The following is a 13,306-nucleotide window of genomic DNA, read 5'->3' on the forward strand; positions in this document are numbered from 1 at the left end:
CCAGTTCCACCTGTCACTCCTCCAACTTTATTTTAAAATAACTCTGGTTTCAGTCCCTTTCCAAAACAGCAATTGCAGGGAATCACAATCAGTCATGATTCCTTCATGATGTGCCGGGAGCAGGTACACCACAATTACAATGGTTGCTATGGAAACCATGTGCCAGATGTGTCAAGCGTTGAAAAGAGGTAAAGTGAAGAGTGATGAATCAACTCCTAACTGTCATGCTACAGGGTTGGAGTTGGTTGGCTGGTTCTTTATCACTCTCCACTTTATCACTTTTTGAAGCTTGATACATCTGGCCCTATATGTACACAGTCAAGGATATATTTGCTACATTTTAATAGACAGTGTATCTAGCCAATAAATGGCCTTATTATTCATTTAAATATATCGTTTCCTATAGCGGTTTATTTCCAATTCCGTTCCTTTTGTTATCATTTTTTGGCAGCGTTTTATGTTGATTGGCTATCATGTCCGCACATTAAGATAAGCTTGTTCTTTGAATTGTTATGATGAGATTCTGAATGTTGGCTGTTGTATAATTGGTCTTTGTCTTTTATCTCCCAAGACATTCTATTTCATTACATTTAAAAGAAAAAAACCCTCTCTGTATTCGATTTTAACTAATTCCGCATGCAAATTCATGTGTTCCTGATTGTTTGACTACGGTCTCACGATCAAAGGGATGTTCTAAATCTGACATATTTGGCTGGAGAGTTGATGCACTTCCAGAATATTCTAGAATTCTTCTGTTTACTTTATAATCAAGAACTTAAAAAAACAAAAACAAAAAAAAAAACAGTCTGACACGGTGTGAGGAGTTGCATTTCATGTGCTGTACGTGATCCAACCTACACGTTTCAACTCTAGGTTGTAGAGATCTTCCAAGAGTGGAGACCAGCATGCACTGAACAGTCCTCCTAAGTGCCATTTTAATGACTTTGAAAGTCTGGTCCTTCAGTGTGTGTGTGTGTGTGTGTGTGTGTGTATGTATGGATAGGTTTAGGCTATAAGTGTGTGTATGTACAGGGTTAGGATATAGGTGCCAGAGTAAATTATGGCAATCTCTACATGTACAGGACATGCTGACCCTACCAGGTCACGGAACAGCTGCTCCACCAGGCTGGGGGCTGCACCCGTGGATGATGGCTGCTCTGTTCCCGCTGTCTGACTTGCTAATACTGGTTTCCCTTCCAGCAGTGAGTTCCAGGCTGCCGCTCCCCTCTTCACCACTGAGCCAGGAACACAGTGCCAATCCTTCCCCTTCTGGCATGGTGGCAGTGTGGGCTCTGGACTGGGACTGGATTGCTGGCATTTAGGAGAGTCGTGGGGAGACCAGGGCAGTGGGCTCCATGTGGATTTCTGCCCTGTGCAGCAATGGCTGCAGGAGGGTTGCTGCTCATGCGCGGCCGCGTGCAGCTCCTATCATGTTCCTTTGCAGTGCTCTGCAAAGGAACTTGGGAGGAGCTTTGTGCGTGTGCAGCAGCCATCCTGTAGCCATTTTCGATTTGGGCAAAATGTCATGGCCACGGCCAATACTGATGCGATCGCGGTTGTGCGGTCTGCAGCCCAGTGGCCAGTTCCTATGATTTATGGGCCGTCCCACTGGAAAGTGACCCGGTTTCTCGCCAGGGCCAATCTGCTCCTGACCGGAGCCCAAGGTACTTGAAGCAGCATCAGATTCCTTACTGCCCCTCTCAATTACTGCGAGCTGGACTATTGACAATACCTGGTATCTGCCTGAACTCATCTGGGGGTAGAGCTTTCAGCTTTGTGGTTCTGACTCTCTATGGAACTCTCTTCCCGCACAGTGAGAGGCCCCCTACTATAAAATCCTTCAAATATAGACTCAAGACTTTCCTGTTCTCTCAAGCATTTCACTAATATCCACTGTTAAGTTTGTTTTGTGTGCGGTAAAGGTAAATGTAAAGCACTTTGAGTCCTACTGGGAGAAAAGTGCCATATAAATAAAATAATTATTATTTTGTAAAACAAAGGACCTTTGGTACACCCAATATGCTTTGCAATTGTTGCCAAAAGACGTATTTTGAAATCTGTTTTCAGAGTTTTCCACCTTTATAGAAAACCTATTTTTAACATGTAATACATGTACATGGTATTTGCATGCAGTAGACCCTGTTTTGTTTTAACAAATTGGCATCATATTTATTCCCTATCCTGAGATACTGAGCCTGAAATGAGTCTTTGAAGTTCAAAAATATGTAGTCTGACTTGGGTGCACGCCATTAGCTCAGGTGTCTTATTGATGGTAATATCATCCAGATTTTCTTTCTTTCAGTTCCAGACAACTGTTCAATGCAAGTAAAAGTTCTATTTTCTGTATAATTCGGATGCTATTTTCTTTTTCAGCATAAGTGATGGCTCCTTAACCTCCGTACACAATGTTAAAGGTTCAATATTTGGTTTTCCTTTGAAAAATGTGGAAAATGCCCTCTTCTGACATCAAAACATACTACAAGAACCAGGGGTGTAACTAGATATTTGTAGGCTCAATAGCAAAAGTTTGTAAGGGCCCCTATTAAGCAACTGACGGTGATAAATGTATTTAAAATATATTAGTTAGACAGTAAAGATGGGCCCCCTGCAGCTCTGGGCCCCATAGCAGCTGCACCCCTTGCACCTATGGTAGTTACGCCCTTGCCAAGAACATAGTAAACCTTAATATATTTCCTCCATGGACTATTCATTAAGATTAAAGTATTCCATGATTGTCAACTATTTGGACCTCACCCTTGGTCGACGTTCTAGAGTGGGAGAGGCGTTATCACTGGGGGGGAGGAGTCTGCTGTATTGAGCATCAACCAATCAGCTCCTAAACCTCAATTTTCAAACACAGTCTGTAACTTTGGGCCTTATTCTAGTTCACTCTTTCTGACAAAATCTTTCTTAGATGGACAAAACCATATGCACTGCAGGTTGGGCAGATGTAACTTGTGCAGAGAGAATTAGATTTGGGTGGGGTTTTACTGCAAAGTGAGATCTATATTGCAGTGTAAAAATAAAGCAGCCAGTATTTACCCTGCACAGAAAAAAAAAAATTAACTCACCCAAATCTAATTCTCTCTGCACATTTTACATCTGCCCCCCTGCAGTGCACATTGTTTTGTCCATCTAAGAAGGATTTTGTCAGAAAGAGTGAACTAGAATAAGGCCCTTTATCACAGGAGGTGATTAGCTGGAATGTATCTTTCTCTACTTTACTTTTAAGGCCCCCATATCATAGAAGTATGGGGGGGAGGTGGCAATGTCCCGATCCCATGACGTCCGCGTCAAAGAACTAGGAATATTAAACATGTTTAAAAATCTTAATTTCAAGATCACGACCAAAAACAGTAGGAATTGGCAAATCAGACATATTTATGGTATACCATTTTTAACATGTTTATTTCCTTGATTCCCCGATGGATCACCAATAATTGCTGATGGATTGGTGGTGACGGCAGATTGGAGAATTGGAGATAGTGGCGAATGGGGCCTTACTACCAGTGACATTTACAGATTATTCTTTGTATGGTTTATATATGTATTTAAGAAGATAATTTATTAAATTTAGAATTTTTGAGCGGGATTGTCACTTTCTTTACAGTTTTCCTCTATGACTGAAGGCATGGACACACAAGTTATGGCATAATGTGTGTGTGTGTGTGTATATATATGTGTATATGTGTGTATATATGTGTATATATATATAGGTGCTTTGGAAGACCGCACTCTCACAGAGTATTTAGAGATAACTGTAGGGGTGCCTACAGGTAATTCATGCCTATCAGCACAAACACCAATTGTAGTCCAGGGTTCCTCAGCAGAGTAAGCACTCTCCATATAAGAATAAAGCAATCCGAGTAAAAATCAATTTTCAATTTATTCATCCATTTTCAGTTGTACATTGTGCCCATTATTGCCCCGATGTTTCGGTCCATAGTAGGCGGACCTTTATCAAGGAGCCTGCAATAGGAGGAAACAGCATGCAAACAACATAGTGAATGCATGAAATCACCGCTATTACAAAGTAAACAATGATATTTAACATCTAGTAAAAACTCACTTACATGGGTGTAGAATTCAACAAGATAAAGCAAATGGATCAACGGAGCCAAGGATGGGAGAACCTCCCTGAGCAGGAGGACATCTAAACTAAACCTGCCCGGGCCCGGCTTAAATACCCTGTGTGTTATTCAATTATGCGTCACGTGGAACGGGAGATTTCCCGCCACGAGTCCCGGCGCCGGACTTCCTGTCTATGACCGGAAGTGACGTTGCCGGAGACGCGGCTACGTGTGAGCCGCAAGTGACACGCACCAGAAACCCGGAAGTGGGTTCTCAGCGCGTATCACGGGAATGAGGCGCATGTGGAGCGCACAGTACCGGAAATGGGTACCGATGCGCTATCGGCATATCTGTTGATGGAAATGGAAATGTATATAAACTAAAATAGCGATAACACAGGGAAGCCGGGGTTCCGGGAGCCTTCTTCGGAGTCATACCCGCCCACTAATTTTGTAGACGTGGGCGTGTTCAATAATATTTAATATAGGGGCTATTGATATCCAATGATATCATTAGATCAAATGCTACTAGTTTTAAGGTTATTTTTAAAGAGGACCAGGGTATGTTACAACTAGGAGGCTCACTTCGAAAAGTATATGGACAGACTGGTGTTCTGTCGAGAAAAAAAGTGACTAAGATGAAAAAATGGAAAAAAAAGGGAAAAAAATGGGAAAAAATGGGAAACATGACTAAGGGGATGGCTCAAAAAGTACAAGAATAAGAGATATAGAAATGACTATGATTATAAATGCATATGGTCAAAAAAACTTGTCTAATAAGAATTTCATGAAAAAAACTTTTGGTGGACAGAATATCCTTGTAACTGGGTAGGTATATTGAAAAACTTGTTCTATACACCATGGATTAATAAAAAATATATCAATTTTCTAATGGTGTGTTTTAATACTGATTTTTATTGATTTTTAGTTAATATTTTTTATTGATTATTTTTTATTTTTTATTTTATAACTTCAATATTCTTTTAAATTTTATATTTTTTCATTTTTTATTTCACCATTATGGGTCAATATTTATTAATTATTTGGGGATTGGTAACGAGCATGCGAACCAATTCAGGATTTATCTAATAAAAGAGGAAAAAGAGAAGAAACTACGGATGAGAAGATGAGATATGGCTCATCTGGAGTATAAAAGCACATATCATGGGTTTCAAGATATTATTTAAGATATTATTGAAGAAAGATGTTTAGCGGGTTATTCTCATTAAGTCCGTTCGGCGCTAATGTTCCCAATCGAAATATCCAACGGCTTTCTCTTTTCTTCAACAAAAGGCCTCTATCCCCTGCACGAACCGGGGGTGGTATCCAATCTATTAGTCGACATCGAAGACTAGATAGCTGATGACAGGCCTGGAGAAAATGTCTTGGAATTGGTAGCTCTGCTTTCTTAGTGTCCAGGGCGGCCCGGATGGAGTTTCTGTGATTGGCCATACGTTCCCTGAACTTCCTTGTGGTCATGCCCACGTACGCAAGACCACAAGGACAATGCAGAAGGTAGATCACATGATCCATAAGGCAGTGTAATCTAAATTTGATTTTAATTGATTTTCCTGACTGAGGATGCGGGAAAGTTGGTCCTGCTATCATACTGCTGCATGTCGTGCACCCTGTGCATCGAAAGCAGCCCGGGCGTTGTACATGCAGCCAGGTATTTCCCTTGGTGGACTCAGGGCTCAGAGTAGGCGTCATTAGAAGTTGTTTTAAGTTCGGCCCTTTCTTATAGGCCATCATCGGTAGTCCATGTTTTTTAAAATTGAGGGATTTATCGGAAGTGACTATCTGCCAGTGTTTGTTTATGCTCTTTTGGATCGAGTTGGATGCATGGTTGAATGTATTCACATAAATCATGCGGGGAGTTTCCAATGCTTGGATGGACTTCTCCTCTCTCTCTACACACATAAATCTTGAAGAAGTGCCTGAAGAAAGCCAGGCAGAATATGTGTGTCGAGAGAGAGGAGAAGTCCATCCAAGCATTGGATACTCCCCGCATGATTTATGTGAATACATTCAACCATGCATCCAACTCGATCCAAAAGAGCATAAACAAACACTGGCCGATAGTCACTTCCGATAAATCCCTCAATTTAAAAAAACATGGACTACCGATGATGGCCTATAAGAAAGGGCCGAACTTAAAACAACTTCTAATGAGGCCTACTCTGAGCCCTGAGTCCACCAAGGGACCTGGCTGCATGTACAACGCCCGGGCTGCTTTCGATGCACAGGGTGCACGACATGCAGCAGTATGATAGCAGGACCAACTTTCCCGCATCCTCAGTCAGGAAAATCAATTAAAATCAAATTTAGATTACACTGCCTTATGGATCATGTGATCTACCTTCTGCATTGTCCTTGTGGTCTTGCATACGTGGGCATGACCACAAGGAAGTTCAGGGAACATATGGCCAATCACAGAAACTCCATTCGGGCCGCCCTTGACACTAAGAAAGCAGAGCTACCAATTCCAAGACATTTTCTCCAGGCCTGTCATCAGCTATCTAGTCTTCGATGTCGACTAATAGATTGGATACCACCCCCGGTTCGTGGAGGGGATAGAGGCCTTTTGTTGAAGAAAAGAGAAAGCCGTTGGATATTTCGATTGGGAACATTAGCGCCGAACGGACTTAATTAGAATAACCCGCTAAACATCTTTCTTAAATAATATCTTAAATAATATCTTGAAACCCATGATATGTGCTTTTATACTCCAGATGAGCCATATCTCATCTTCTCATCCGTAGTTTCTTCTCTCTTTTTCCTCTTTTATTAGATAAATCCTGAATTGGTTGGCATGCTCGTTACCAATCCCCAAATAATTAATAAATATTGACCCATAATGGTGAAATAAAAAATGAAAAAATATAAAATTTAAAAGAATATTGAAGTTATAAAATAAAAAATAAAAAATAATCAATAAAAAATATTAACTAAAAATCAATAAAAATCAGTATTAAAACACACCATTAGAAAATTGATATATTTTTTTATTAATCCATGGTGTATAGAACAAGTTTTTCTATATACCTACCCAGTTACAAGGATATTCTGTCCACCAAAAGTTTTTTTCATGAAATTCTTGTGATTTTTGGCCATTTAGCCTCTAACTGCCATTAGGCAGTAGTTATTAGACAAGTTTTTTGACCATATGCATTTATAATCATAGTCATTTCTATATCTCTTATTCTTGTACTTTTTGAGCTATCCCCTTAGTCATGTTTCCCATTTTTTCCCATTTTTTTCCTTTTTTTTTCCATTTTTTTATCTTAGTCACTTTTTTTCTCGACAGAACACCAGTCTATCCATATACTTTTCGAAATGAGCCTCCTAGTTGTAACATACCCTGGTCCTCTTTAAAAATAACCTTAAAACTAGTAGCATTTGATCTAATGATATCATTGGATATCAATAGCCCCTATATTAAATATTATTGCACACGTCCACGTCCACAAAATTAGCGGGCGGGTATGACTCCGAAGAAGGCTCCCGGAACCCCGGCTTCCCTGTGTTATCGCTATTTTAGTTTATATACATTTCCATTTCCATCTAACAGATATGCCGATAGCGCATCGGTACCCATTTCCGGTACTGTGCGCTCCACATGCGTCTCATTCCCGTGATACGTGCTGAGAACCCACTTCCGGGTTTCTGGTGCGTGTCACTTGCGGCTCACACGTAGCCGCGTCTCCGGCAACGTCATTTCCGGTCATAGACAGGAAGTCCGGCGCCGGGACTCGTGGCGGGAAATCTTCCGTTCCACGTGACGCATAATTGAATAACACACAGGGTATTTAAGCCGGGCCCGGGCAGGTTTAGTTTAGATGTCCTCCTGCTCAGGGAGGTTCTCCCATCCTTGGCTCCGTTGATCCATTTGCTTTATCTTGTTGAATTCTACACCCATGTAAGTGAGTTTTTACTAGATGTTAAATATCATTGTGTACTTTGTAATAGCGGTGATTTCATGCATTCACTATGTTGTTTGCATGCTGTTTCCTCCTATTGCAGGCTCCTTGATAAAGGTCCGCCTACTATGGACCGAAACGTCGGGGCAATAATGGGCACAATGTACAACTGAAAATGGATGAATAAATTGAAAATTGATTTTTACTCGGATTGCTTTATTCTTATAAGGAGAGTGCTTACTCCTCTGCTGAGGAACCCTGGACTATATATATATATATAATCCCCAATACTTCTCTCGCGCTTATATGCACAATACAAATTGGAACTACTTAAAATGACTTTAAATTCCAATTGCGGCTGCTTAACCACCAGGTTTCCTGAGGGCTAGGAAACAATACCCACAATATACTTCCCAGATGGTGGTATAGCGCCTAGATCAAATGTCCATGTGTCACATCAGTGTTCATAAAATCATAATAGTTGGATTTCCAAGAATTTCTTTATTCAACTCTTATAAAGTTCAAACAATGTCCCAACGCGTTTCGTCTAACATAGACTTCATCAGGGGAAATAGTTCAAATTCTTCTTATGAATAACCAGACGTGTTGTGTCTCGTCCTTAGAAGGTTAAGATAGATTACCAATTTTTATAAGTGAAGACTTATACTGTATTATCATCCAATATAGATAGCACCAGATGAGTCCTTACCTCCTAGATGAGCTCCTTCTCCTACAGGAAAATCCACCACCTGTTTCCCTGTTTTCACCAGGGATTTTCCTGTAGGAGAAGGAGCTCATCTAGGAGGTAAGGACTCATCTGGTGCTATCTATATTGGATGATAATACAGTATAAGTCTTCACTTATAAAAATTGGTAATCTATCTTAATCTTCTAAGGACGAGACACAACACGTCTGGTTATTCATAAGAAGAATTTGAACTATTTCCACTGATGAAGTCTATGTTAGACGAAACGCGTTGGGGCATTGTTTGAACTTTATAAGAGTTGAATAAAGAACTTCTTGGAAATCCAACTATTATGATTTTATGAACACTGATGTGACACATGGACATTTGATCAAGGCGCTATACCACCATCTGGGAAGTATATATATATATATATATCCATCTTTCCCACCGGGTACCTATATTAAGTGCTAGGTACGGTAGAAGTACAGCTCATAAACCAGCGCAGAAAAAGGATCACACTCCCCCCACAATTTACTAAAGCTTCTAAAAAATGAAAACAGGTGATCTTGCCTATATCAACCAATCAGATTATTTCTATCATTGTCTAGGATGCAATAGAGAAATGACAGACATAATCTGATTGGTTGAGATGTGCAACATCTGGTCACATCTGGTTTTTGGCCCCAGCTTCAACGCGTGTGCGACCCAGCATTTGGTCCCTTTTACACCGGCGGCTGCCCCACCTGCACAAGCCCCCCCCCCCCCCTGACAGAAGCGGTTCCCACAGTGCATGGAGATGACATCATCTGCCCCCAGCCCCCGTGCAGCCCCCCCCCCCCAGCCTTCATCCAGGAGGTGAATCGATGCTGCACACAGGCATCCATTCACCTTCTCCTTGCCTCTGCTGCTGTCTGCAGAGTACAGTAGACAGCAGCGGAGGCTGTGTGTGCCCCCCCCCATCCAACCTGCGGATTCCCCCCATTGATGTAAAGGGGTGCCGGGTCGCATGACCCAGCATACCCATTTACACTGCCCTCTACCCAGGTCCTAGCCATGTTCAATGCAGGTCAGGACCTGGGTAGAAGTTCTGTGTAAAGGGACACAACTTGACCTATTTACAGCGCCACTGACCCGGGTTTTGCAGCAGTGTACAAGAGGTATAATTAAATCTACTCCTTAGATTGGATCACCCCCAATCAGAGCCCTTAACCTAACCAGGGTCAAACCACTTGTCTTCTATTATTGCGGCTAAACTGTGAACAGGCAAAGTCATAAATAAAACACTGTAAACACTGATGATATATCATTTTAATCAAAAGTAATCATTGACACACAATAATGACAATATATACCATCAAAACATGACATTATAGTTATCTGAAAAATAACATACATTACACTGTAATAATCTTTAATTTCTACAGAAAGCCTGAGACAATAATTACACACAAGAATATATATATATATATATATATATATATATATATATATATATATCATGTTTTAAAACAAAAATACATAGCTTTATTATATATATTTCTCTAAAACAAATCACTTTCAAGCAACCGTCTGATGTGTGAAAATGACCTGAATTTGGCTTTTTCAGTAAAAAATATATTCATATTTCGATAGATTTTTAAACGTTCTCTGTTATTAGATGACCTCTACAATCGAGCCTACCGATATATTATATTTTGGACTATTTTAAGTGTGTGACATAACACAGCGCCACTTAGAAGGTTGTCCATGATTCAGCTTATTGGACAAGATACGAGCCAATAAATCAAGCTTCTCCTGAGTGGCATTTCCTTTCCCAGCCAGGAGATAAAGCTCTCACTTATATAATGTAGATAACAATCCCCCGAACAGTTGTTGGTCCTGTGCATGGGTCCCAGGATTTCTTAGCTGGGGCAAGGGGTAATAACTAAATAAATTCAACTCAAAATATAACTGTGAGAACCAATCTTGTAAAGCAGCATTTGGTTGACTAAGGGTCAACCGTATAACCTTTTGATTTACATGTCAGGTCAGATTTAGAAGCGCATAATTCTTGAAAAAAAATATAGGTAGTTAACTTAAAAATATATGCGACTTGCATTACGATATTTAAATGCACTGTACGTCTTAGGTCATGGTGGAGCAGTCAAGTTGGCAGCACAAAATGCAAAGCGGTTGATCAAAAAGACTCAACGTTGCCCTGTGCCTAACCATGGTCAGAAGCTGATCAGACAGGTTCCGTGTTATTGGGCTACTAAAATTTATCAAAATTTAGACACGAATAATACCATCCGCATTGTACAGTATATAAATGATGCTTTCTATAAAATTAATATAGCTTTTAAGACCAATTACATACATGATAAACAAAAGTATATAAATGTGATGCTATGTTGAGCACTCAATAACCCTAAAAGCAAGCAAAACTAACATTATAACAAAAAATCTCAAAAGCTCCTTTTTTTGGTAGTATGAAAAAAAGCCGACTGCCGGTTGACTTCCGAACTAAATCGAAACTGCTCTGGAAAGATTATTACTCTAGAACTGGAATTTATGTGATAACTGATTGTACTTATTGGTAACCTTAATTCATGGAGTTACTGTATGCTCCACATTGCAATAAAACAAGACTGAATGTTCGAGAACAGACACAGAGGTAAGAAACTGGCTGGGTAGCTCCCCCCGGTTATTGTTACCAGGAGCAATGCTAAACAATTTAAAGAGTTGAACGCCAAGGTAACTGTGGTGGAGATAACGTGCAGGGGTTATCCAAAGCAGCTTCTGTCATGTAATATACTGTACTGTAAGTAACAGTTACAGTTGAAGCTGATTGGTTGCTTTGGGCACCTTCTTCACTTCATCTCACCAAAAGCTTGCTTCTTCTCCTGAGTCAATTTACTAAGATAGGAGTTCTAATGAAGATGGGATGCTACCAATGACAACCAATCAGATTCTACTTCTTATTTATTTAGCACCTTCTAGAAGATAATAGATAGAATCTAGTTGGTTGCTATGGGCAATATCCCATCTTCACTAGAACTCCTATGTTAGTAAATTTACCCCTATGTCTAATAGAAAAAGGCAAAAGATTTTGTTGCATGTAGGTGCCCAATGTTGTGAGTCAATTGTATAAAGGAATACTTAACCACATTTTGAGACTTCATTCATATTGGGTTGACCTACTGTCCGTCGACCTAGGCCCTGTTGACCTATACATTGTAACTATTCAGTGTACATTATATATTCTGATGTTAAATAGTTCTTGAAAATTAATGTTACACTAATAGAAAAACGTGAGTATAGTATATACTGCTTTGTTGTTATATACAGTTCTACAGGAGGACCTTGATCCAAGTCAAATTTGTGTCTCCCCATTTTCTCTCCATCCTATTCTCTAAACAAACACCTGTCAGAAAATATCAGTATTTGATTCTACCGTATGGAAAGTGTGGTGCAGATGGGACTGTGGAGGTGGGCCTTTTGGAGGACGGACCAATAGAAAAGCACATCAGGAACAATTGCTTCTCATAGGCTGCTTAGTTGTTGTTTGTGTCTGCAGTTGAATTTGAATGCATTTTTATCTCATTACCGCCCATCGGGCCAATTTATATGGCAAAACTTTAAAATTGGGTTTGGATTATGGTTATAAAGAAAAGTAATTTATGGAAATGAAATCTAATTCAAATGTTTAATTTATTTACGTTATTAAAAGAGGTATTTTTATAACATTTCTTTCCAATTAAAATGATAGGTCCGAGGTTTTTCCGAACCAGCTGCTAGAATATCTCTAGTTGAAGAAAATGAAGCACCCCCTACAGGCTAACAGAAGGTATGGCAAACAAAGATAGTAATTGTTGCCTCAATAAAATTGAAACAATACCTAGTCCAGGGTGGTTCTAATAATCTAATCATTTATTTTGAAAATGAAATGACTGTAACCTTTTAGTAGTTGCCCCAAAGTGAACCTTTTTTCCCCCCACTTTTACAGCGACATTTTTAAACCATACTGATTTCTACGGACAATGAGAGTTCCACAAGACACGAGGTGAAACCAACACAGACAAACAACATGATATCAAAAGCCAAGTCAGCTTGAGAAAAAAAAATACATCTTTTTAAAACTAGTCTTTGAAAACCTGACAGCAGTATTTTATAGTCTATAATAACAGTCAAGCCTTTAAAACAGTCATTTTTCAATACATCTTTTCGTCTTGTAATTGTAACACTTGCAGTGGTGTCAGCGGAACCCTAAAACAGTAAGACTGTCATCTCCCTTTTCTCTGCCTTGCTACCATACACCATGGCTCTGACCTGAACAGAAGGAAAACACCAGGCACATTATCGGCTATAACTGTTCAATATGTATAACCAGCCCAGAAGATATTCTCAGACGGAATTCTGAAGATCGTTTCATTAGACTTCATCTACCAGACTCGGCATTTCTCTACTGGGTGCATTGTGGTACCCTTCTTGCAGTTAAATTCTTCAGAGAAGGCTTCAAAGTTTTGCAGTGATCCCATCACTCTAAAATGAGAGCGTATTAGTGGCGTTATAAAGGTTTTCATATGACACACATTTCAATCATACACAATTTGGCAATTGATCTTACAGGATGACGCCATGTGAGATT

General features: G+C 39.8%; 1 protein-coding gene across 2 annotated transcripts in view; it reads right to left on the reverse strand.

Annotated features, from left to right (window-relative positions):
* Positions 1–10,066: 10,066 nt before the first annotated feature.
* The window catches only part of MMEL1 (membrane metalloendopeptidase like 1), a 154,498-nt gene continuing 151,258 nt past the window's right edge, over positions 10,067–13,306 (reverse strand). For both annotated transcript variants that reach the window (XM_083162913.1, XM_083162912.1), the window contains exon 23: positions 10,067–13,200. In XM_083162913.1, the coding sequence (XP_083019039.1) occupies positions 13,101–13,200 (100 nt within the window). In that variant the 3' untranslated portion in view covers positions 10,067–13,100. The remainder of the gene's footprint in view (positions 13,201–13,306) is intronic.

Source organism: Crinia signifera, chromosome 19 (genome assembly GCF_055691185.1).
Source record: "Crinia signifera chromosome 19, ASM5569118v1, whole genome shotgun sequence".
NCBI lineage: Eukaryota > Metazoa > Chordata > Amphibia > Anura > Myobatrachidae > Crinia > Crinia signifera.